The sequence below is a fragment of the Leptonychotes weddellii genome, chromosome 9 (assembly GCF_054177405.1).
Source record: "Leptonychotes weddellii isolate Sample4059 chromosome 9, ASM5417740v2, whole genome shotgun sequence".
In the NCBI taxonomy this organism is placed as follows: domain Eukaryota; kingdom Metazoa; phylum Chordata; class Mammalia; order Carnivora; family Phocidae; genus Leptonychotes; species Leptonychotes weddellii.
Window position 1 is genome coordinate 24,726,725 of NC_138377.1, and position 21,812 is coordinate 24,748,536.

General features: G+C 41.1%; 2 protein-coding genes across 2 annotated transcripts in view; one reads left to right on the plus strand and one right to left on the minus strand.

Annotated features, from left to right (window-relative positions):
• The first annotated feature begins 164 nt into the window (after window positions 1-164).
• On the plus strand, window positions 165-21,780 carry ALDH6A1 (aldehyde dehydrogenase 6 family member A1). The gene is made up of 12 exons (XM_006730941.3): window positions 165-331; window positions 8,438-8,494; window positions 9,726-9,800; window positions 9,978-10,139; window positions 10,367-10,445; window positions 10,860-11,162; window positions 12,609-12,730; window positions 14,727-14,916; window positions 15,127-15,308; window positions 16,724-16,903; window positions 17,145-17,243; window positions 19,744-21,780. The coding sequence occupies exons 1-12, from the start codon at window positions 281-283 to the stop codon at window positions 19,846-19,848; spliced, it is 1,605 nt and encodes a 534-aa protein (XP_006731004.1). The 5' UTR covers window positions 165-280; the 3' UTR covers window positions 19,849-21,780.
• BBOF1 (basal body orientation factor 1) overlaps window positions 16,364-21,812 on the minus strand; it is a 38,980-nt gene continuing 33,531 nt past the window's right edge. Inside the window, exon 12 of the mRNA XM_006730940.3 lies at window positions 16,364-17,372. Within this exon, the coding sequence (XP_006731003.2) occupies window positions 17,361-17,372 (12 nt within the window). The 3' untranslated portion in view covers window positions 16,364-17,360. The remainder of the gene's footprint in view (window positions 17,373-21,812) is intronic.

The following is a 21,812-nucleotide window of genomic DNA, read 5'->3' on the forward strand; positions in this document are numbered from 1 at the left end:
CAGAGTACCCTAGTCAAAGGTGACTGCCCTCCTCCGCCAACAGAATTTGCGGAGGTGGGAGGGGGCTAGGGCCCTTCCACTTCTGACCAATCGCATATCTCCAAGACTGGGCCTGAGGGGTGGAGTCAGGTGTTAGGCCGAGTGACTGGGTAGAGGAAATAGTCTTCTCCACCAATGAGGCGGTGCGGGGGGATTGCGAGGGGTAGGCCTGGCGGCCGTGGAGCTTCTGGGGAGTCACCCGCAGTAGGGGTACGTAGAGGACAAGAGGCGGCTGAGGACCATGGCGGCGGCGGTGGTGGCAGCGGCGGCAGTGCGAGCCCGGATCCTGCAGGCGAGTGAGGGTGGTACCGAGGGATCGCGAAGCTAGGAGTTGCGTCCTTTCCATCCACTCTCTGAGCCAAAAAACCCTTCTTAGCCAACCTTCCTGTTCCCACCGGACCCGTGCGACCCGGTCCCACCCCTCACTTATTATCCGCCCTCGTTGGATGCTGGACTGTCACCCCTGGCCTGCTGCCCTTTTACTCTGGGAGGTTCTCCTTATCAGGCTCTGGCCCCCTGTCCCCTCCCCAGCCCTGTCAGTCACTGAGTCCGTCACCCTTGCCCACACTTCTCGTGGTCCCCTAACCGTGATTCCCTCTCTCTCACCAGAAATTCCCTTTTCTGGTCACCTTTGTTAGAGTTCTTTCTCCTGTCCAGAGCTACCAGATTGTTCCCCTCCCCCCACCCTACTTCACTGTCCATAATCCATGGTAAAGGAAGGAAGCACACGAGGGGGAGGGTCAGTGAATGAACTTTGAATCTCCTAGAAAGCTTACACCAGGTTTTCCCCAAAAGCAGCTATTTTCTGAGCTGTTTTCCCTAGCTGTGGCTCTTTGTATTTTCCACAGGCTGTAGACTGTTCCTTTTCTTGCCAAGACCTTAGTTAGACTTTTAGCAAAGTTACAGTATTCATGTTGGTGGTAAATAAGGACACATAGTTGTGCTACCAGTATGTCCCAAGCACATGCCAAGGACTAAACATCTCTTTAAAAAAAAAAATGATAGAAAATGAGGTGAGGGACACCTGGGTGGCTCATTCAGTTAAGCGTCTGCCTTCAGCTCAAGTCATGATCGCAGGGTCCTGGGATCGAGTGCCGCATCTGGCTCCCTGCTCAGCGGGGAGCCTGCTTCTCCCTCATAAATGCTGCTCCCCCTGCTTGTGCTCAGTCTCTCTCTCTGACAAATAAATAAAATCTTAAAAAAAAAAAAAAGAAACTACCTCATACAGAGAAATAATAATTCTCTTTTTTAAAAAAAGAAGAGGTGATTGACATCTCTAAAACAGGTGATAGAAAATAAACAGGAATTGTTAATTCCAAGTTCCTAACCCAAAGTTAGCTCCTAGTGTATCAGTACACCCTCAACACTGGCCCATGGTAGGGATTGGGTCCTTTCTGAAGCTACCCTAAGGAGAGGTGGTAGAGCTAGAGGACCTGCATGCCTGAGGCCTGTGGTTTCTAACTCTGTTCACAGACTTTCCCTAGTTTTAACAGCCTAGCAAGGACTTAGAAGGGGAAATTTACTGCCAGAAACATTCTCCAACCTACAAGAAACAACATTGCCCTTCTTACTTGTTACGTCCATCCTGGGAACTTCTTCCTCTATATTGCTGGACTTTATTTATTTATATATATTTTAAAGATTTTATTTATTTGACAGAGAGAGACACAGTGAGAGAGGGAACACAAGCGGGGGAGGTGGTGGGAGAGGGGGAAGCAGGCTTCCTGCGGAGCAGGGAGCCCAATGCGGGGCTCGATCCCCAGGACCCTGGGATCGTGACCTGAGCCAAAGGCAGACACCCAACGACTGAGCCACCCAGGCACCCCATGGACTTTTAGATAATATTAGTACTTACCAGGTTGCAGTGAATTCTAATGCAGAAACTTACACATTTATAAGATTCTTAGTAAAGTCAGCAAAGGTTCATGTTTAAATGCTATTTAATGGGACAGCATGGAGAATGGGCTGGAAGAATTTGTCAGATAATCTGGCTTCATTCAACTATTTCTTGCTGTGCTCCTAGTTCTATTTTTCTAGTATCCCTTTTTTTTTTTTTTAGTAGTAGGGATATAAAATTTCTACCCTATAATTTCCCTTACCAACTTATCCTTGAAATCTTTTACTAAAATTGACTTTTTTCCTTTGCCTCCCCACCATCACAGTGAGTCACTGATAGCCTTAAGAAGGTATTTTGCCCTGGGATGCCTGAGTGGCTCAGTCAGTTAAGCGTCCAAATCGTTTTGGCTCAGGGTTGTGGGGTGGAGGCTCTGTGCTGGGGGTAGAGCCTGCTTAAAGTTCTCTTCCACTCCCCACCTCTCCCCAACCTTCTCCCTATCTTTAAAAAAAAAAGAAGAAAGTATTTTGTCCCTTAAATCAAGGAGAGGAATCTTCCTTCCTATGTATTTTATTGTGGAAACACACACTATTTCCTGATTCATTTGAAGAAACTTCTGAGTTGATCTGGAAAAGAACAGAAATAGTAATCCTTAGCCAAAGAGGAGTAACTGTAACATGAAACTTTGATAAAGAGTAGTCTAGGGGCACTTGGGTGGCTCAGTCGTTAAGCGTCTGCCTTCGGCTCAGATCATGATCCCAGGGTCCTGGGATCGAGCCCCACATCTCGCATCGGGCTCCCTGCTTGGCGGGAAGCCTGCTTCTCCCTCTCCCACTCCCCCTGCTTGTGTTCCCGCTCCTGCTGTCTCTCTCTCTCCATCAAATAAATAAATAAAATCTTTAAAAAAAAAAAGTAGTCTAGATTCTGACAGTCATGAATTTCAGAGGATCATCAAAGGATCTGTAAAGGAAAGAGTTCGTTTTCAGTAATTTTAAGTACATATGGTCCTTGATGTTCAATGGCTCAACTTAAAACTTTTTGACTTCATTTAAAAAAAAAAAACAACTTTTTAACTTCATGGTGGTGTGAAAGCAATATGCATTTGTATTTGGAATTTTGAGTTTTATGCCCCCCATCCCCCAGTGAAATGCAGTATGATCCTTTTGAGGGACGCGGGCTGGTGCAGGGAGTCACACATCTCTTGTCAGCCACATGATCACGAGGTTAAACAACTGATACACTTATAACCATTCTGTACCCATACAAACATTCTGTTTTTCACTTTCAGAACAGTATTCAGTTAATTACATTAGCTATTCAACACTTCATTATAAAGTAGTCTTTGTGTTAGATGATTTTGCCCAACTGTAGGCTAATGTAAGTGTTCTAAACAGTTTAAAGTACGCTAGGCTAAGCGGTAATGTTTGGTAGGTTAGGTATATTAAATGCATTTTCAACTTACAATGGGTTTATTGCTCACATTCAGAGATAAGAAAACCAGCCTTGGGGCACCTGGGTGGCTCAGTCATTAAGCGTCTGCCTTCGGCTCAGGTCATGATCCCAGGGTCCTGGGATCGAGTCCCACATCGGGCTCCCTGCTCGGTGGGAAGCCTGCTTCTCCCTCTCCCACTCCCCCTGCTTGTGTTCCTGCTCTCGCTATCTCTCTCTCTGTCAAATAAATAAATAAAATCTTTAAAAAAAAAAAAAGAAAAGAAAACCAGCCTTAAAGAGACTTTGATTTGCCTCCGTGATGTGATTTAAAGAGTACAGGGTTGGGCGCCTGGGTGGCTCAGTTGGTTAGGCGACTGCCTTCGGCTCAGGTCATGATTCTGGAGTCCCGGGATCAAGTCCCACATCGGGCTCCCTGCTCAGTGGGGAGTCTGCTTCTCCCTCTGACCCTCCCCCCTCTCATGCTCTCTCTCTATCTCATTCTCTCAAATAAATAAATAAAAAATCTTTAAAAAAAAAAAGAGTACAGGGTTTACAATCATACTTGCATTCTTTCCCAGCTCCACCACTTTTTTTTTTTTAAGATTTATTTATTTCAGAGAGAGAGAGAGCACGATCAGGGGGAGGGGCAGAGGGAGAGAGAGAATCTCAAGCGGACTCCACACTGAGCTTGGAGCTTGATGCTGGGCTCAGTCTCACGACTGTGAGATCATGACCTGAGCCAAAACCAAGAGTAGATTGCTCAACCAACTGTGCCACCCAGGCACGCCCTCACCCCTCCATCTCCACCACTTTCTAGTTTTAAGAATATTTGTGAAGATTGGAATTCATGAATATAATAAAGTAAATGACCTGACAGTTAAGGTGATCCAAGGTCTCCCAACTGGTGACTGATGGGCTGAGAATTTGGGACTTAAGTCTTGGTATCTCGTTTTGTGTCAAGCACTGCACTGTCCCCAGGCTTTGGGATAGGAGAAGGAAGTACAACACTCACTGAAAGCTCCTCTATTATAATGAAATGGTAAGTGCTAACAGTAGGAGTGCACAGAGTACTGCAGGGCTGTAGGGAAACTATCCCAAATTCAACTTGTTCAGTTCAGGAAAAGATTCCAAAAGGAGTTCGCTCCGGGCTTGAGTTTTGCAAGACTAGCAGACCTTCAGCCAGAGAGAAAATGGAGTGCCTGATAAAGGAACTAGCAAGTATGAAATAAACATCTAGAGACGAAGAATTTTGGTGTGACTGGATGGAGGATAGTTTCTTCAGCAACAGTGAGTGTTTCTTAGGAAATGAAGATAGGAGATCCAACCTGTCAAAAACAATATGCTAATATTTTATTATGCCAGATGCAGTGCCTTTTATGCCCTCTTAACGGCAGGGAGACTGTGTGCAAGTGAAAAAATAAAACTAAGAACTAAGTGGCCTAGAATGCTCATGTTGGCTGAGCTGTACGTTTTCTGCCCTGTAAGAGAGTATACATGAAACATAATTAATACCAAATGATTGCTTGGTGAGTACTCATTCTTTCATTCTGCAAAAATACTACTGAATGCTTGCTCTATTCCAGGAATGGTGCCAGGGGCTGAGGACACTGCCATCTAGTGCTCTAAGGGGAGAGAGATTTAATAATTAAACAAACTATTATTCCACAGTGTGGTATAAGAAATAGAGGAGTTTAGGTGTCATATGAGCGCTATAATCTGGTGCTGGGCCTAGACTTGAATTGTGACTTAAAAGCTTCTGACTCTGCTACTTCCCTTATCACTCTCAGAAGTTCACCTTGTTTTTCCTACTTCAGAGGCAACGGAAACCGTCAGTTGAGAACTTCCTCAACTTCCTACTAGCGAACATACAAAACTGACCTGCACTAATACCCAAAATGATGGCTACATAGGGAGCTAAGGAGTAGGAGTGAGCCAAGCAAATGGGATGAAACAATTCCAGGCAGGAAGGGGCAGCATGTACACAGGCAGAGAGAGCACAAAACATGTTCCAAATGCCTACAGCATAGACAGCAAAGAGGAAGTGGCCAGCTGTGAAACTAGAGAAGTAAAGATGCTGTGTGAAGTCTTCTAAGCAACATCAAGATTAGTCTTTATCTAAGAACAGAGGAAAGCCAGTGGAGCTTTTTAAACAAGGGAGTAATCTGCCCAGATTGGTGTTTTAGAAAACCCCTCTGGCTATGGGGTAGGAAACCAGATTCAGAAAGCTTAAGATTGGAGGCTGGGAGATCTGTTAGGAAACACTTATTGAAGTCCAGGTGAGAGACAACAATGATAGAGACTGTGGTGATGGCAGGAGGGGCAGAGAAAAAGGGCTGTGTTCCAAGGACTTCTAGGAGGACAGATTGCTAGGATTTGTTTGATTCACTGTGGAGAGAGAGAGAGGGAGGAGTTGGGATGGCATTCAGGTTTCTTCTTGGGTAACTAGGTGAATAGTGGCCCCCTTCCGAGAAAGGTGAGGAGTTCAGCTTTTTCAGTGTGCACCTAAATAACATCCATGTAGAGGCGTGGTGAAGACAGTTAGGTGGGTATTATCTGAAAAGGAAGAGCTGGCTAAGAACTACAGATTTGGGCATCATCAGAATCTAGACCATCAAGCCACAGGAGTTGATGAAATCATCCAAGGAGAATGTGCAGAATAAGAAAGCCTAGGACCAAGCCTTGAGGAATTTAGTTAGTGGCCAGGTAGCAGAGGATGAGTCAACAAAGAAGGCAGAGAAGTGGCAGAAGAGATATCAGGACATCCCTGAAGACAAGTGAAAAGGGTGTGAAAAAGTCCAGTACAGGAGGACTGGGAAGAATCCATGGGATGTAGGAAGTCACTGGTGTTTAGTCATGAAGTTTGGAGTGGACTGAAGAGTTAGTGGGAAATGAGGAAGTAAGGTAATTAGCAAAGAGAATCCTTGCTATTGGATGGAGAGAGGTTTAAGTTTCAGGAAAGAAAGGGTAATTGGAAGTGTCTGGGGTAGCAGGCAAGGTGGGCTTTAGACCACAGGCACAGAGATAGCCTGCAGTTGGAGGACAGGAACCTCGTCAGTCAGTCCACAGACGCTAGTTGTGCACTTCTGTCTCCCAGCCACTTAGTCCCCATGGAGCTTGCTAGCTAATTGCTTCCTTACAAGAGGAAGGGAGGAAAAAAGGATAGGTATAGGTCAGTTTTGTAGATTTGCTAGTAAGAAGTTGAAGTTCTCATCTGATGGCTTCTGTTCCCTATGAAGTAGTAATAACAAAGGTCAGCTCTTGAGAGTGAGAGGGGAAGCAGCAGGTCTGGGAGTTTTAAGAGAGTACATTTTGAAATAGCAAGGAGTGAGATGAAGCTTTGAAATAGCAAGGAGTAAGAGCAAATAAGTAGCAGGGAGATAGAGATAAGCAAGGAGATGTGAGAGAATAGCAAGGAGATAAGAGAAGTTTTGAACTAGCAAGGAGAGAGAGCAAAAAGTATAAAATATAAGAGTAACGCTGAACGAGCACCCACAACTTACTGTTTTCCATATCTGGACAGCGTTGATCACAATAACTGTAGAATAGGGGAACAAGACAGATGGAGCACCTACCTTCGTGGAACTTCAGTCTTTTGGGCAACAGACAAGTACCCAGGCAGTTACAACACAGACAGATAAACCTGACAGGGCAAGTACTAGCTGCTAACCTAGTCTGGAGTGGGGGCAGTCAGCCACCCAGTGGACCTTTCATTTGTTCTATAGATATTTGTTAGACACCTGCTATGTACCAGGTACCATGGTGGTATTGGGAATATGGCTATAAATAAGACATGGTGGACTCCCCAAGAGTGTTTAGTTTGAAATAGTTTTTGTGGGGAATGGGAGAGGAAGTAGATGAGGCATTTGGAAGAATTGTCTGCTGGCCCAAAGGACCTGCATCCTTTCCCCTGGACAGTACTGCAGGAACACAAATTCTTACACTTCAGGTAGCCCTAAACCCTTTGGTTAACATGCCTGTCTTCAGACAAGATAAAAGATTATTAGATTACGGTTTCCTTTATATCCCATTCCAAGTGCTTCAGTTTTCTCACTTTGACTTGAATATTTCTTAAATCAACTTCCATAGCATATATATAAATGAGTTTTTTATTGTAACTGACCCCTCCCCCCCCAACTTGCTGATTATATCCTATTAAATGTTACCTATACAACACATTCTTTTCCTACATGTGGCATTTTTTTTAAACAGCTTTCTTGAAATAAAATTGACATAAACTGTACATATTTAAAGTATACCATTTGATAAGTTTTATATTTGTATACACCTGTGAAAACATCATCACAATCAAGATAGGGGACATATCCATCACCCCAAAATGTTCCCTCTTACCCCATCTTCTGCACTTCCACCACCATCCCCAGGCAACCACTGATCCGCTTTCTAACCCTATGGATTTGTTGGCATTTTCTAGTTTTATATAAATGGAATCATACAGTGTGTATGGTTTATGTATTTATTTATTTATTTGTGTGTGTGTGTAGTTTTTATGTCTGACTTCTTTCACCCAGTATAATTGTTGTAGTTATCCCTGTTATTGCATGTATAATAGTTCCTTTTCATTGCTGAGTACTGTTACAGTGTATGGATTATACCTCATTAGTTTCCCTATGCAGCCCATCCAATGGTGGACATTTGGGTTGTGGCGAAGTTTGGGGCTATTACAAAGCTGCTATGAGCATTTGTGTTCAAGTATTTATATGGGCATATTATGCTTACATTTGACACTTGGTTATATACTATCTGACATTTGACACCTATTGTGTTAGATGCCATCTAAGAGTTTTCATATTGTTAAGATTTGTGGTGACTACCATTTTCCAGGCCAAAAATTAGAAAAATATGGTCTAATAAAAAAAAATATTTTAAAATTAGGACTGTCCTGGAAATTGAGGACATGATCATTATGGTTTCTTATTTTCTTATAGTTTGCTGTACCTCATAGTCTGATATCTTTTCTCTTTAAAGACTATATGACCCTTAAGAGCAAACACCGAGTCCTTTTCCATATACCCATAGTAACTAGTGTAATGTTAAGTATATGGTAGCCATTTGCTAAGTTTTTAATAATGTTCTGCTCTCATTTACCAAAATAATCGTTCTTTTACTTCATAGGTCTCTTCCAAGGTGAATTCCACTTGGTATCCAGCATCCTCCTTCTCTTCTTCAGTGGTAAGTTTATTTGGCACTAAAGTTGGACTTCTGAGAAGGAATACAGTATAATTTTGGGGTATTCCCACTTACCTTCTTAACGTAATTGTGATCAGAATATACGTGAAATTTTCTATCTTGGTTTCCTTATCTAATATTATGTTTATTATATGTCATAAACATTTTCAGTATTGCAAAATGCTCTTTATAGTTATGATTTTTTTTTATTTAAAGATTTTATTTATTTATTTGACAGAGAAATAGAGAGCACAAGTAGGCAGAGCGGCAGGCAGAGAGAGAGGAAGAAGCAGGCTCTCTGCTGAGCAGGGAGCCTGACTCAGGGCTCAATCCCAGGACCCTGGGATCATGACCTGAGCCAAAGACAGACGCTTAACCGACTGAGCCACCCAGGCGCCCCTATAGTTATCATTTTAATGGCTGCATAATATTCTATCAAGTATATATAGCCAGAATTAACTAAAAGTGTTCCCATATAACACCTAGATTGATTCAGTTTTTCAATATTATAAAGCAAACATTTACTTATATAGTTTTTTCCTTCTTTTAGATTATTTCCCTTCTGAGGTAAGATCACTCTGTCAAAAAATACAGACATTTTCATGGCTTCTAGAGGTTTTATTGATCCTGCCAGATAGTTGTCCTCTTCTTCACAATCTTTAAAAATTGTTCTTATAGAACTGTCAGCCATTTGCAGTACCTAAAATCTAATAAATAAGGATAGGTGCTCAAAATCCTTTTTATTTAGAAGCACACACTGTAACACAGTAGTCCTTCACCTTTTTTGGTCCACAGCCCCCTCTGGAAATTTAATGTAAGCAAGCTACTTCTCAGAAGAACTACACACAGACAAAACTGTTTTTAAAAAAAATATTTTGATCATAAAGGTAGTACATGCTCATGGTGACGTGACAGAAAGTCAGCTGGGCAACAAGTCATACTAGCTAATCTTTGTTAACATAGCAGATGCTACTTCTTTAGTATAAACTTCAAAGTGACATAAAGTTCCACACTGTGATAGCAGGGAATTTTCCTTTCTCAGAGAGATGATAGTATTGAGAGGCTCAGCCACATCTTAATGTACACTATAGACAAGTACATTGTGTATCTCTTTCCAGTGGTAACATTTCTAGAGAACAGAAGATTCACTAATCAACCCTGAATTCCTTCCTCTTTGTGAAAGGGAGAGAAGCAATTAACTGATACAAAGTTTTGTGGGGTTTTTCTTTTCCAGCCAACTGTAAAGCTCTTCATTGATGGGAAATTTGTTGAATCCAAAAGTGACAAATGGATTGACATCCACAACCCAGTAAGCAAAACTGCTTTGGGACTTAAGCTGGCTAGCCTAGAATTCTGGGACTGTGGTGGGAAATGAGGGACCTGGCTGTCTGTCATGTGAAGTACATAGTGCTGCTTCTGTGACTAGATGAAAAATGGAGAAGGTAGAGCAGGGGCAAAGGTGTGATGTGCTGCTTTTTCCTATCAGGCCACCAATGAGGTCATTGGTCGGGTTCCTCAGGCCACCAAGGCTGAAATGGATGCAGCTGTTGCTTCCTGCAAACGTGCTTTTCCTGCATGGGCAGATACCTCAGTGTTAAGCCGCCAGCAGGTCCTGCTCCGCTATCAACAACTCATTAAAGAAAACTTGGTAAGAAATCAGAATGGTATCATTTTCCAGACTGTTGCCTAGGATACTTGTCACACCCACAGAAGCCCTTTCAGCTGCCCTCCATAACTCTACAATCCAGAAAGACACAGATCATGGCTTTCTCCCTTGTACTACCTCTCCCCCAGTTTTGTTCTTCCTTGGCTACCTAAGAACTACAAGGAGGCACATCCTTGCATTGGTTTCTATTTGTGTGTTTTTTTCTCTAGAAAGAAATTGCCAAGTTAATCACGCTGGAACAAGGGAAGACCCTCGCTGATGCTGAAGGAGACATATTCCGAGGCCTTCGTAAGCTGGGGGTCCCTCTTAGGGAAGTTCAGGAACCCTTTGGGAAGGAGCAAAGAAAGATGGAAGGCAAAGATCTCAGAATGGGAGGTTACTTCTTCCTCTATGTAGATTTTGCTACCCCATGATATCTTTTTTAATACTTTTGGAAAATGGCAATACTTCTCAGGTACGTAGGAGATCAATTTACTTCATTTATTTTACTTGATCTTCCAGTAGTTATATGCATATCACTGTCTTTTTTCCCCATTTGGAGAATCTCATTTTGCCCATCTCCTTCATGTGGAAGGGCAAGTCAGTGTTTCTTCCCTCTGTCATTGGCCTGAGCCATTCTCTAGCCTCAGGAATGACTAGAGCATGACACAGCTGAGTAGTTCACAGTGGAGAGCTGGTGGTCTGACTACTTCTCTGTTCCAGAGGTGGTTGAGCATGCCTGCAGTGTGACGTCCCTCATGCTGGGAGAGACCATGCCATCCATCACCAAAGATATGGACCTTTATTCCTACCGTCTGCCTCTGGGGGTATGTGCAGGCATTGCTCCATTCAACTTTCCTGCCATGATCCCCCTTTGGATGTTTCCCATGGCCATGGTGTGTGGAAATACCTTCGTACTGAAACCATCAGAGCGAGTTCCTGGAGCAAGCATGCTTCTTGCTAAGTTGCTCCAGGACTCTGGTGCCCCAGATGGAACACTGAATATCCTCCATGGACAACATGAAGGTAACTGCCCTTCTGTACATGGCCCTTAATCTGGCCACCAAAAAAATAAAGGTGTTGAGTGGTGAAGGTTGAGTGGTTTTAGGATGAGGAATCTCGGGAGGAAGGGATTTACTAATAGTAATGTCCATTTTGAAGGTAATGTTTGTTGATACATCTCTGTGTGCTAAGGTAATTAACTGCAGAGTAGCAATGCTTCTTGCCCTACAGAATACATTGAGACAAAGAGTATAGATTAGGGTAAGGCACAGATAAAAGAGAAAGTTTTCTCTTCAGTACTGAGAGAATTTAGAGATCTCAGAGAGACTGAAGACATTCTAATTCACATAGTAATAGCTAACACTTAAAAAGCACTTCTGTGTTTCAGGCACTGTTTCTAGTGCCTTTCAAATATTCTCTCATTTAATCTTTGTAACATTCCCTCAAGGTGAGTACTGTTGTTTTTCCATTTTACAGATAAGAAAACTGAAGCATAATGAAATTAAGTAATATGCCCAGTCACACAGCTAGAAACTGTCGCAGCCAGAATGTCAGTACCCAGGAAGGCTGACTCTGGTTTTTACTTTTAAATACTATGCTATATTGCTGTTCACATGAGGGCACAATAGTATTTGAGAGTCCCAGTATATAGTGACAGTTAAGGAAATATCACATTCTTAAAGGATAAAAGGAAGAGTTGAGTATTAAAAGGCTGCTATTTTGGAGGAAAACAGGAGTTGTAGCCTTTGGAATTAGAAGTAGAAATAGCAAATGAGAAAAATAATGGAAGAGGCCAAATAATAATTAGTAGTTTAAAGAATTGAAGAGACGGAGGTGCCTGGGTGGCTCAGTCAGTTAAGAGCCCGACTTTTGGGATTTTTTTGTTTTTAAAGATGTGTTATTAGAGAGAGAGAAGGAGAGAGAGAGCAAGCGCGAGCAGGAGGGGCAGAGGGAGAGGGAGAGAGAATTTCAAGCAGACTCCATGCTGGCGCAGAGCCTGATGCCAGGCTTGATCTCACAACCCTGAGGTCACAACCTGAGCCAAAACCAAGAGTTGGAGGCTTAACTGCGCCACCAGGGCGGCCCCCCATCCCCCACCCCTTGGTTTTGGTTCAGGTCATGATCTCAGAGTCATGAGATAGAGTCCTCTATTGGGCTCCATGCTCAGCAGGAAGTCTCCTTGGGGTTCTTCCCCTCCCTCTCCCTCTTCTTCTACCCTCCCCCACCCGCTCATGTGCATGCATCCGCATGTGCACAGACTCTCTCTCAAATAAAATAAATAAATGAAAAATCTTAAAAAAAAAAAATAATAATTTAAGAGATGGAAAGAATTTCAAAATGGGAATCCAGGATAGGAAAATAAAAGTATGGAAACTTCTCATTCACAAGAGCAGGAAAGGGGAAATTTGCCATGTTGAGAAGCCCATAGCCACTTGTTCCTTTGTGGTAATATCTCTTTTCTTCTTAAAGCTGTAAACTTCATTTGTGATCATCCGGATATCAAAGCAATCAGCTTTGTGGGATCCAACCAGGCAGGAGAGTACATCTTCGAGAGAGGGTCAAGACATGGCAAGAGAGTTCAAGCCAATATGGTGACTTCCTATTCCTTTTCCCCCTAAATCTGTTTTATGTATGAAAACTACCTACAAACAGCCCTTCAACAGAGGGGCTACTATCCCACTCTAATGCCAGCGTGTCTTTATTTCCATTTCATCCTGAATGTCTTCCCTTTAGCCATGAACCTTGTGATGAGTTTTATCCTAAGTCACTTTAATTACCTTTTTATCTTATACACCTAATCTTGATGACAAAGGGCACCTTTCTCCCTAAGAATGTTATTCAGATTCTTTGGGCTTTAGCAGTAACAGCTGGATTCTGGTTCTGGCCCTGTATCTTTCTTCATACCATGCTTTGTAGCCCTTTATCCTTCCTTCCTTCCTTTTTTTTTTTTTTTTTATTTATTTATTTGAGACAGAGAGAATGAGAGAGAGAGAGCACATGAGAGGGGGGAGGGTCAGAGGCAGAAGCAGGCTCCCCACCGAGCAGGGAGCCCGATGCAGGACTCGATCCTGGGACTCCAGGATCATGACCTGAGCCGAAGGCAGTCGCTTAACCAACTGAGCCACCCAGGCGCCCCTTCCTTCCTTTCAAGGCATATCCTAACTACTATAATGTAAGATATGCTTTTCCTAAGAGTCCAAGCTATTTAAGGTACTGGAAAGAGCCAAATATCCCTGTATGTGAGTGCAGTTTACTTGGTTGCATAGTTTTGCTGTTCTCTTACTAGCTCCTTGCCTAATACATAGTAATTCTTTGATACTAAATATAAAGTCCAGTTGCCACTTTCTCACCCTTTGGTTACCGTTGCAGAAAGGAGAGCCACCTATGCACAGGCTTGGAAACTATTCCTGATACGCCTACTTACTTCTTTTTGTGCCTGAATGTCTTTTGGCCAATTTGACTTAAGTCCCTCCCAGTTCACTACATATTTATTGAGTGTATTCTGTGTCTAACAATATACTATGTGTAATGGGATAAAATTAAAAGTAGCAGACATGGTATCTATCCATGCACTCCATTATAGTTGTAGTCCCTCTTCATCTGTGGGGGATGCGTTTCAAGACCCCCAGTGGATCCCTGCATCTGGATAGTAATAAACTCCATGTATACTATATTTTTCCTATACATACATACCTAGATAAATTTTAATTTATAAATTAGGCACAGTTAAGAGAATAATAACTAACAATAAAATAGAACAATTTTAACAATACACTGTAATAATACGGCCTCTCTTTCAAAGTATCTTATACTTTACTCACCCTTCTGATGATGGTGATGATGTGAGATGATAAAATATCTACATTATGAGATGAAGTGAGGTGAATGGCGTGGGTATTGTGACATAGCTTTAGGAGGATCATTTGCTTCTGGACCTCAGTTGACCTCAGGTGACTGAAATTGTGGAAAGTGAAACCATGGAGAAGGGGGGACTGCTGTATCTGGAAACATATGTATGGAAATGACCATGTTATCCTACATAGCTGTGTATCATGAGGCTTTGTATCTAGAAGCAAGCCAATTTGGGGAACCTCTTTCCAGAAATGGTGTATCAAGAGGTCCACCTAGTTTGCCTTACAGCTAGCCACTGGCATTATTACTGGCAGCTCCTTGTTTACATTGCTATTCATATAATTGGAAATCCCAGCAGACAAAAGACTGTTTCCTGTCTAACTTAGGAAAGAGAGAGGAGTTCTTGGTTCCCCAATGCAGTATTTAGCCTGTCAGATTAACTGAATGTGATATGGCTGAAGGTTTTGTTTTGTTTCGTTTTTTGGTAATGGTTTTGATCTAAATAAACACGTATCAGCTTATCAGCTAAGAAAGTAGGAAAAAAAGTAACCTGGAGACTCTGTGCTACCATGACTTCAGCAGTATCAAAATGATAATAAATCTAACCTCAAAGCAACAAAGGGTAAATTCTCCCTATTCTTAAATTCTCATTTGAAATCTCAGATTCTTCACTTAATTTCTTAGCCTAATTATATTTTGCCAAGGAAGATTCATGTACTTTCTGTATTTCCTTAGGGAGCCAAGAACCATGGGGTAGTCATGCCAGATGCCAATAAGGAAAACACCCTGAACCAGCTGGTTGGGGCAGCATTTGGAGCTGCTGGTCAGCGCTGCATGGCTCTTTCCACAGCAATCCTTGTGGGAGAAGCTAAGAAGTGGCTGCCAGAGCTGGTAGAGCGTGCCAAAAACCTGAGAGTCAATGCAGGTAATCAGTTATCTGCCTTGCTCCTTTAGACTTTGCATCTGTGGCACTGAGTCCTTGGTTTTAGCATTGGCCTTGACTAATGGGAGTAATCACGTCTACTCTTTAACCATTGCCTCTCTTTATACTGTACTTGCCATTTGGATTCATCTTTGGTTAACAGTCATAATTTATGATAATGAAGACCTTAAATACTTTTGTGTTGTTTTACAGGAGACCAACCTGGAGCTGATCTTGGCCCTCTGATCACCCCCCAGGCCAAAGAGCGAGTTTGTAATCTGATTGATAGTGGAACAAAGGAGGGAGCTTCTATCCTTCTTGATGGTCGAAAAATTAAAGTCAAAGGCTATGAAAATGGCAACTTTGTTGGACCAACCATCATCTCAAATGTCAAGGTGAACAACTCTGGATTATTTATTTCACAAATATAAGCACTAAAGGCACCTTAGAGGCTATGGAATCTCATCCTTCCAATTTATAAATGAAGACATTTAATTAACTGAGACCTCGGCTCTTGCCAGGATTCCTCAGTTATTTTATCTACAGTCTGAATGAGTCTCCTATCCTGACTCCCAGCCTCCTTCCACTATACCAGTGGCTGGCAAACTTTCCATAAAAGGCTAGATAGTAAATATTTTTGGCTCTGCAAGGATATACAGTCTCTGTCACAACTACTCACTCTTGACGTTTTAGTGCGAAAGCACGTTAACATTGTGTGGCTGTGTTCCAATAAACCTTTATTTATGGACAATGGAATTTTAATTTCAAATCATTTTTCACGTCATGATTGATTTCTTTTGCAGCCATTTAAAAAACACAGAAACCATTCTTAGCTTGTGAGCTGTGCAAAAACAAACAGCAAGCCACATTGAGCCCATAGGCCATATTTTGCTAACCCTATCTTACATTTGTTCCTTACGTATTTAATGTTAGTTTTTGTCTTCCCACTCCTTGTTGTCCAGCTTGTAGCTATTGCAGTGTCTCCATCAATCTCTCAACCACTCAGTATTTATTGAGTAGCTACTCTGTGCTGCATCTTCACCAGAAAGATACAAAAGAAAAAGAATTGCTGTCTCAACTTTTATTTATCGAAACTCTGCAAGTCTCTCAGCTAAAATTAATGACTAAATTGAGGTTAGGAGGCTTTTTTTGAAATTCATTTGTCCCCACTAATCCTACTATAATCCTGAATAATTAAGAGTTGAATGTAGTGTAGTAGAAATTATGAAATCTCTAGTCACAGAACCATAGGGGGAAAATCCACTTATTAGCAACAAACACAGCTGACTAGCTGCAGTGGAGAAGGATGTTTTGAATGTTTAATGTGACCTGATATCAAAATGTAATTGTACAGACTCGTTTCGGAGGCAAAGGAGTGAATGAGAATGAACTGTTTATGTTACGGAAAACTTAGCACAGGTTTTTCTTTAAACAGAAACACACTCCTGCGGTGTTTTCAACATATATTTGATTTATAAAAAATGAATTTTCATGTAACTTTTCAGTAACATAACAATTGTATAAACAGGTTATGCAGGTATAAAAGAGGAAACTAGTGATGGGTCATGGGATCTAAAACTACAGGGCTTAAAAGACAGGAGTGTAATTGTTGTTAATAGGAGTTTCAAGTTGTTTATATGATTGGCAGCTTGGAAGATGGAACACAGCAGGAAAGGACTTTTTTTTTTAAAGGTGGTTTAAAATGAAGAGAGGTTCCTAACAAGAAAGCTGTCCATGTAAACAGTGGGTAATAAAGTACCAGATAAGCATCAAGTACTGACTTCTTTTCTGGATGCATCACTCCTGGCAGCCAACTATGACCTGTTACAAAGAGGAGATTTTTGGTCCAGTTCTTGTGGTTCTGGAGACAGACACCTTGGATGAAGCCATCAAGATCGTAAATGACAATCCATATGGAAACGGAACTGCTATCTTCACCACGAATGGAGCCACTGCTCGGAAATATTCCCACCTGGTGGACGTTGGACAGGTTTGTGAACAGGATTTTTAGGAGATTCTTGTAGCCATGTACTGTTTCACTGCCCCTTTCATTTCCCATGATGCCCCATTTCTTCCTCAGGAATCAAAGTTCATGCATGGGATGTAGGATGGGGTAGAAGTTGGGGTATTTAAAACTGGTCTCTGTGATGTCAGGCATTTGTGCTTCTAGATGGCGAGTTCCTTTGTTTGAGTCCTTTTCTTTTACTGGATGTGGATTTGTTCTGCTTTAGGTGGGGGTGAATGTCCCTATTCCAGTGCCTTTGCCAATGTTCTCATTCACCGGCTCGCGATCTTCCTTCAGGGGAGACACCAATTTCTATGGCAAACAGGTAACTGTAAGAAAACATTTTTTCCTCTAAGAAAGTTTCTTGAACATACTCAGGAACAAAGATTCTGCAAGGAAGGGCCTGCCAGTAGCTTTTGTGGGGCGTGTTCAGCAGCACTTGTCAGGAGGTCCCCTAGAAAAGATTTAAAAGGTAACAAAATTTTGCCAAAGCTGCTCCTTCCTGAATAACTCAAGGCAGCAAAGTTTTGGGGAAAGAGCATGAGGAAATCTAAGCCTTCGTGTATATCCTTTCCTCTGCCTGAGATCCTCTCCTCCTGCCTCCCTTCTTTCATCTAACTCTTAATCATCTAAGTTTAAAGCATGGACTCCTCCAGAAAATCACCTCTGACTCCTCCCCCCGCTTCCTCAGTGCTGGGTTGGGTATGCTCTCGTGTGTTCCCATTGCACATTCTTCTCCTATAAGTTATTCATTTACAAAATTTTTACTGAGCACCTTCTTTGTACCAAACCCTATTCTGGGCACTAAAAATACATCACTGAACGAGGAAAATAAAGCAGATCTGGAACTGAATGGCCTGGTTTCAAATTCCAGCTCATCCAGTTATCAACTGTGAGGTTGGGCAATACCCTGTGTCTCAAGTTTCTTATCTATAAAATGAGAATAACAATAGTACCTATAATTCGTAAGGTTAGTAAGATTAAATCATCACTATTACCACATCCTTCAGCAGATACATATTTCCTAAGGCAGGAAGAGGCATAGCAGGTTCAAATAGTAGCAGAAATGGGCTGGGGCACAGAGAATGAATGAGAAGGAGAGTGGTAAGAGATGAGGTTAGAGAGGTAAGCAGGGAAAGTCCTGTCGGGCTGTGTAAGCCATGATAAGAAGTCTTCATCACACCATAATTATTATTTACTTCTTAATCGCAGTACCTGGCGCAGAGCAAGTGTCCAAATATGTATTGAACAAATGGCTGATGGAACTTATTTGTAGCCCCAAAGTGATACAACCATTTTGGAACCTTCAGTAATTAAATTACATGTTTCCTATACAGGTCTCTCTTATAGTTCAATAAAAAAATTAACAGTGTGCATCACATAGCAGAATGTAACAGTATGACCAACTGGTTAAGAAGACATTTTGGTTATTTAGAGGCAGCTTATTCAGTTTGTGCATTAGTCACAGGTTTTGTAGAATTGACTAGTTTGATGCTATTAGCAAAAATTTCTTTTGAGGGAAGCAGAGTAAAACTCTTTTTTTCTCCCCTGTCTTGGTTTAATTACTGTAAGTCATCCTGGTAAGTGAGGTTTCTTGAAGGAAAAGACTGACTCCATATACAGTTTGAAGTCTTAAATTCTTAGGTAATCAAATTGCTATTTTGCATCCTGGAAAGAAGACTTGAAAGTAGATAAAAATCTCTCAAGTTTTTTCAATATTCTAACATGACCCAGGTGTTGTCAAATAATTCTAAAAGAGTATCTTAATCAAGCTAGTTGTTTTTTTTTCCTAACAGTATCTTCCTAGCTTGGTAGTATTTTTTTTTAAGATTTTATTTATTTATTTATTTATTTATTTATTTATTTATTTATTTGAGAGGAATTGGGGAGGAGCAGAGGGTAGGGAGAGGGACAAGCAGACTCTTCGCCGAGCACAGAGCCCCACACAGGGCTCGATCTCGCAACCCTGATATCATGACCTGAGCCAGAAAAAAGAGTCAGATGCTTAACTGACTGAGCTACCCAGGTGCCCCTAGCTTGTTAGTGTTTTTTGTGTTAGATCTTAACAGTCTATTTTTTGCTCAAGCCTATTCTTACAAAATAAACGGTATATATAAAGTCTTAAATATGCTGAATTTTTTTGGTTCACATTATAGGTGATTTAGAAGTGATTGTGTGTAATATCAGACATTTTACTTTAGATTTGTATGATATTATGGATTTTGCTACATCAGTATAGAGCTATTTATCACTGACAGTTGTCAGAAACGGCCTAAGATGTATCTCATCCCTTTGTGCCTTTTTCTTCTTCTCAGGAAGGAGAGAAAAACTAACAATTACTGAATAACATTTACTTTGCTAGGATATTTGTAGGTCATTTCATTTTCCCCTCACAGCAATGCTGTGCTGGGCAGTAGGTCACAGATAAGGCCCAAAGTTACATGGCAGTCAATAAGGAGGAGAGGCAGGATTTGAGCCATGTCCCAAGACCTCAGAGCACGTGATATTCAGCCCTAGGAAAAGAATGAACTGCAAGTTTAACAGATTACATTGTTCAGTTTTTCCATTTAGATCCTCTTGACTAGTTTCAACATAATGATAGCTAAGGTTTGACTATTTACCATGTGGGAGGTATTATGCTAAATGTTTTAAATAGATCATATACCTTATGAACAATAGGTTGAACTTTGGTTGCACCAATTCCTCAAGTGGGAACATGAGTAGCACTTCATACCACCTCCTTCAAAAGTTGATTGAAAGAGAAATCATGAAACCCTCAGGAATATACGCTAACTCTATTTTTTTTTCCCCTTTGTTCTCTTTAGGGCATCCACTTCTACACACAGCTAAAGACCATCACTTCTCAGTGGAAAGAAGAAGATGCTACTCTTTCCTCACCTGCTGTAGTCATGCCTACCATGGGCCGTTAGAAACAAGTCTGTTCTAGACTCAGTCCACCCTGAGTAATCTCTGTATTCTTGACCAACTTCATTTGCCAACTTTGCTCAAATCAGAACCCTAGGACTGGAATACCTGGTAACTAAAATCTTTCTCAAGACCATTAGCCCCTGCAAAGTTGCTCTAGGAAGATTCCTAGTGTAACTCTGAAACCAGATTTTCACTTGCTCTTCTTACTTCAGTTTTTGAGGTAACTGTTTTTCCTGGGGAATGCTTACATGGAATGAGAACAGAGACCTATTTTCTAGAAGTTCTCCCCTTTTCTGATGACTTAAAGGGAAGATTAGTGTATGTAAAGATCTTCCAATAACTAGAAGAGGACCTCTTGGATGGGGAAATAGAACAGAAATAATTCACCCTTTGGTTGATCCTCAAACACAGTCCTATATAAATGGCAGTGGGGGAGACCCCTCTGCCAAGCTTTCTTGAGCCTCTCATTTATCCCACACTACACAGGACATAATCCATTTCTATTTTCCCACAGTTGTGACAACTGCTTTCTTTTCTGCTGAATGGCACTTTGTCCTAGTGATTCATGACCACTAATTCTATCATTGTCACTGTTCCTGCTTAAAATCACTTCTCAAGGATACCTCAGTACGCACTGGATAAATCAACTTTTTGTTGTGTTTACCAAGTGTTAAATTTCAGATTTGGCTTCAACAGTCCTTAATGTTTCAGTCATTAATTCAGATGCAAATGGAGTTTGTTTAAGAAAGCTATTTCAAAAGTTTTTTAGGCCCAGAGATCAAGGGGTATTCTAGCCATGAAAGTGTGCAGGACTCTTGCCTTAAGTAAGTATAGCTAGATATTACTTGCCGAATTTTTTATGTTGTTCTTTCTTCTTGCCTGCATTTCTCATTAGTGATCATTTTTAATGAAAGAACTCTTAATGTAGAGTAATTGCCTGGGGCCTAAGAAATTTCAAGGCTCTTCATGACATGAAATAGTAAAAAAGAAATGCTTTGACAGATTCTTTTGCTACCATTAATTCAAGTGTCTTTATGCTTTTTGTTTCTTTTGATATAGCTAAACTTTAAGTCAGAACAGAAATTGATGAGCTACAAAAAAGATTCCCAGTTGAATCAATTTTTTCTGATACAGTTTTTACCCAGTGAACTAGGAGAAGGCTGCTGGCTCTAAGAGAATAATCTCTGGTCCTCAGCCAGATGACATAGGTCATTTATTTTTCTGCTTCCTCATTAGTCACTTGGATAATGTTAATCTGCCCCGTGGCAGTGATTTGGTGAATTAAGGATTGTAAAAACTTTGAAAACATTTGTGCACTCTGTGGATTTTAAGCTTATTACTACCACTACTAGATAGAATGTCAGAATCTTCATTTAAGGTGACTGGAACTTATACATTTATGACCCTAGTGGGTTTTGTGGGTTTTTGGGGGGTTTTTTTGTTTTTTTGTTTTTCTTCCTAAACATGAGGCAGTAAAAATGTTTAATTTGGTAATAGAATACCCCTTGTTTTATCTCTACTTATCACAGCTGGCAACTGGTAGTGATATTTAATCCAATCCAACAACTACAGGCTGGGTTAAATGAAAGGTCATATTGTCTAAATTCCAAGTGGAATTAAATATAATCCCAGAGATTCCTAAGTTTTCCTTATATTTAAGGGAAATCACTTTTTTAAAAATACTGACTCATCAGAATTGTGTTGCTCTAATTGGAATCAACTCATTTGGCTAGCTACTTGCTACTTAGAATGAGTTTCTTGTTTCTTAGATGGAAAAAAATCTGCAGTTATATACACACTAGTAGCAGCTTAAAAATTTAGTGTTTTATTTTCTTTTTGCTCTGATGTGGCCTCATTTGAAATTTCTGAGATCCTATGTTGTGCTAATTGATTATAAATAACAAATTACAAATAAAAAGCTCCTAAAAAGAAAACCTGGCTTTTTTATTTTTTAATAATGCCTTTC

What these genes read in the sequence shown, in the direction of transcription:
- ALDH6A1 (XM_006730941.3), top strand. Translation starts at nt 281, where the DNA reads ATGGCGGCGGCGGTGGTGGCAGCGGCGGCAGTGCGAGCCCGGATCCTG. An exon ending in AACTCATTAAAGAAAACTTG is followed by an intron (nt 10,140 to 10,366) that starts GTAAGAAATCAG and finishes TTTTTTCTCTAG; the next exon opens with AAAGAAATTGCCAAGTTAAT. An exon ending in CCAATTTCTATGGCAAACAG is followed by an intron (nt 17,244 to 19,743) that starts GTAACTGTAAGA and finishes TGTTCTCTTTAG; the next exon opens with GGCATCCACTTCTACACACA.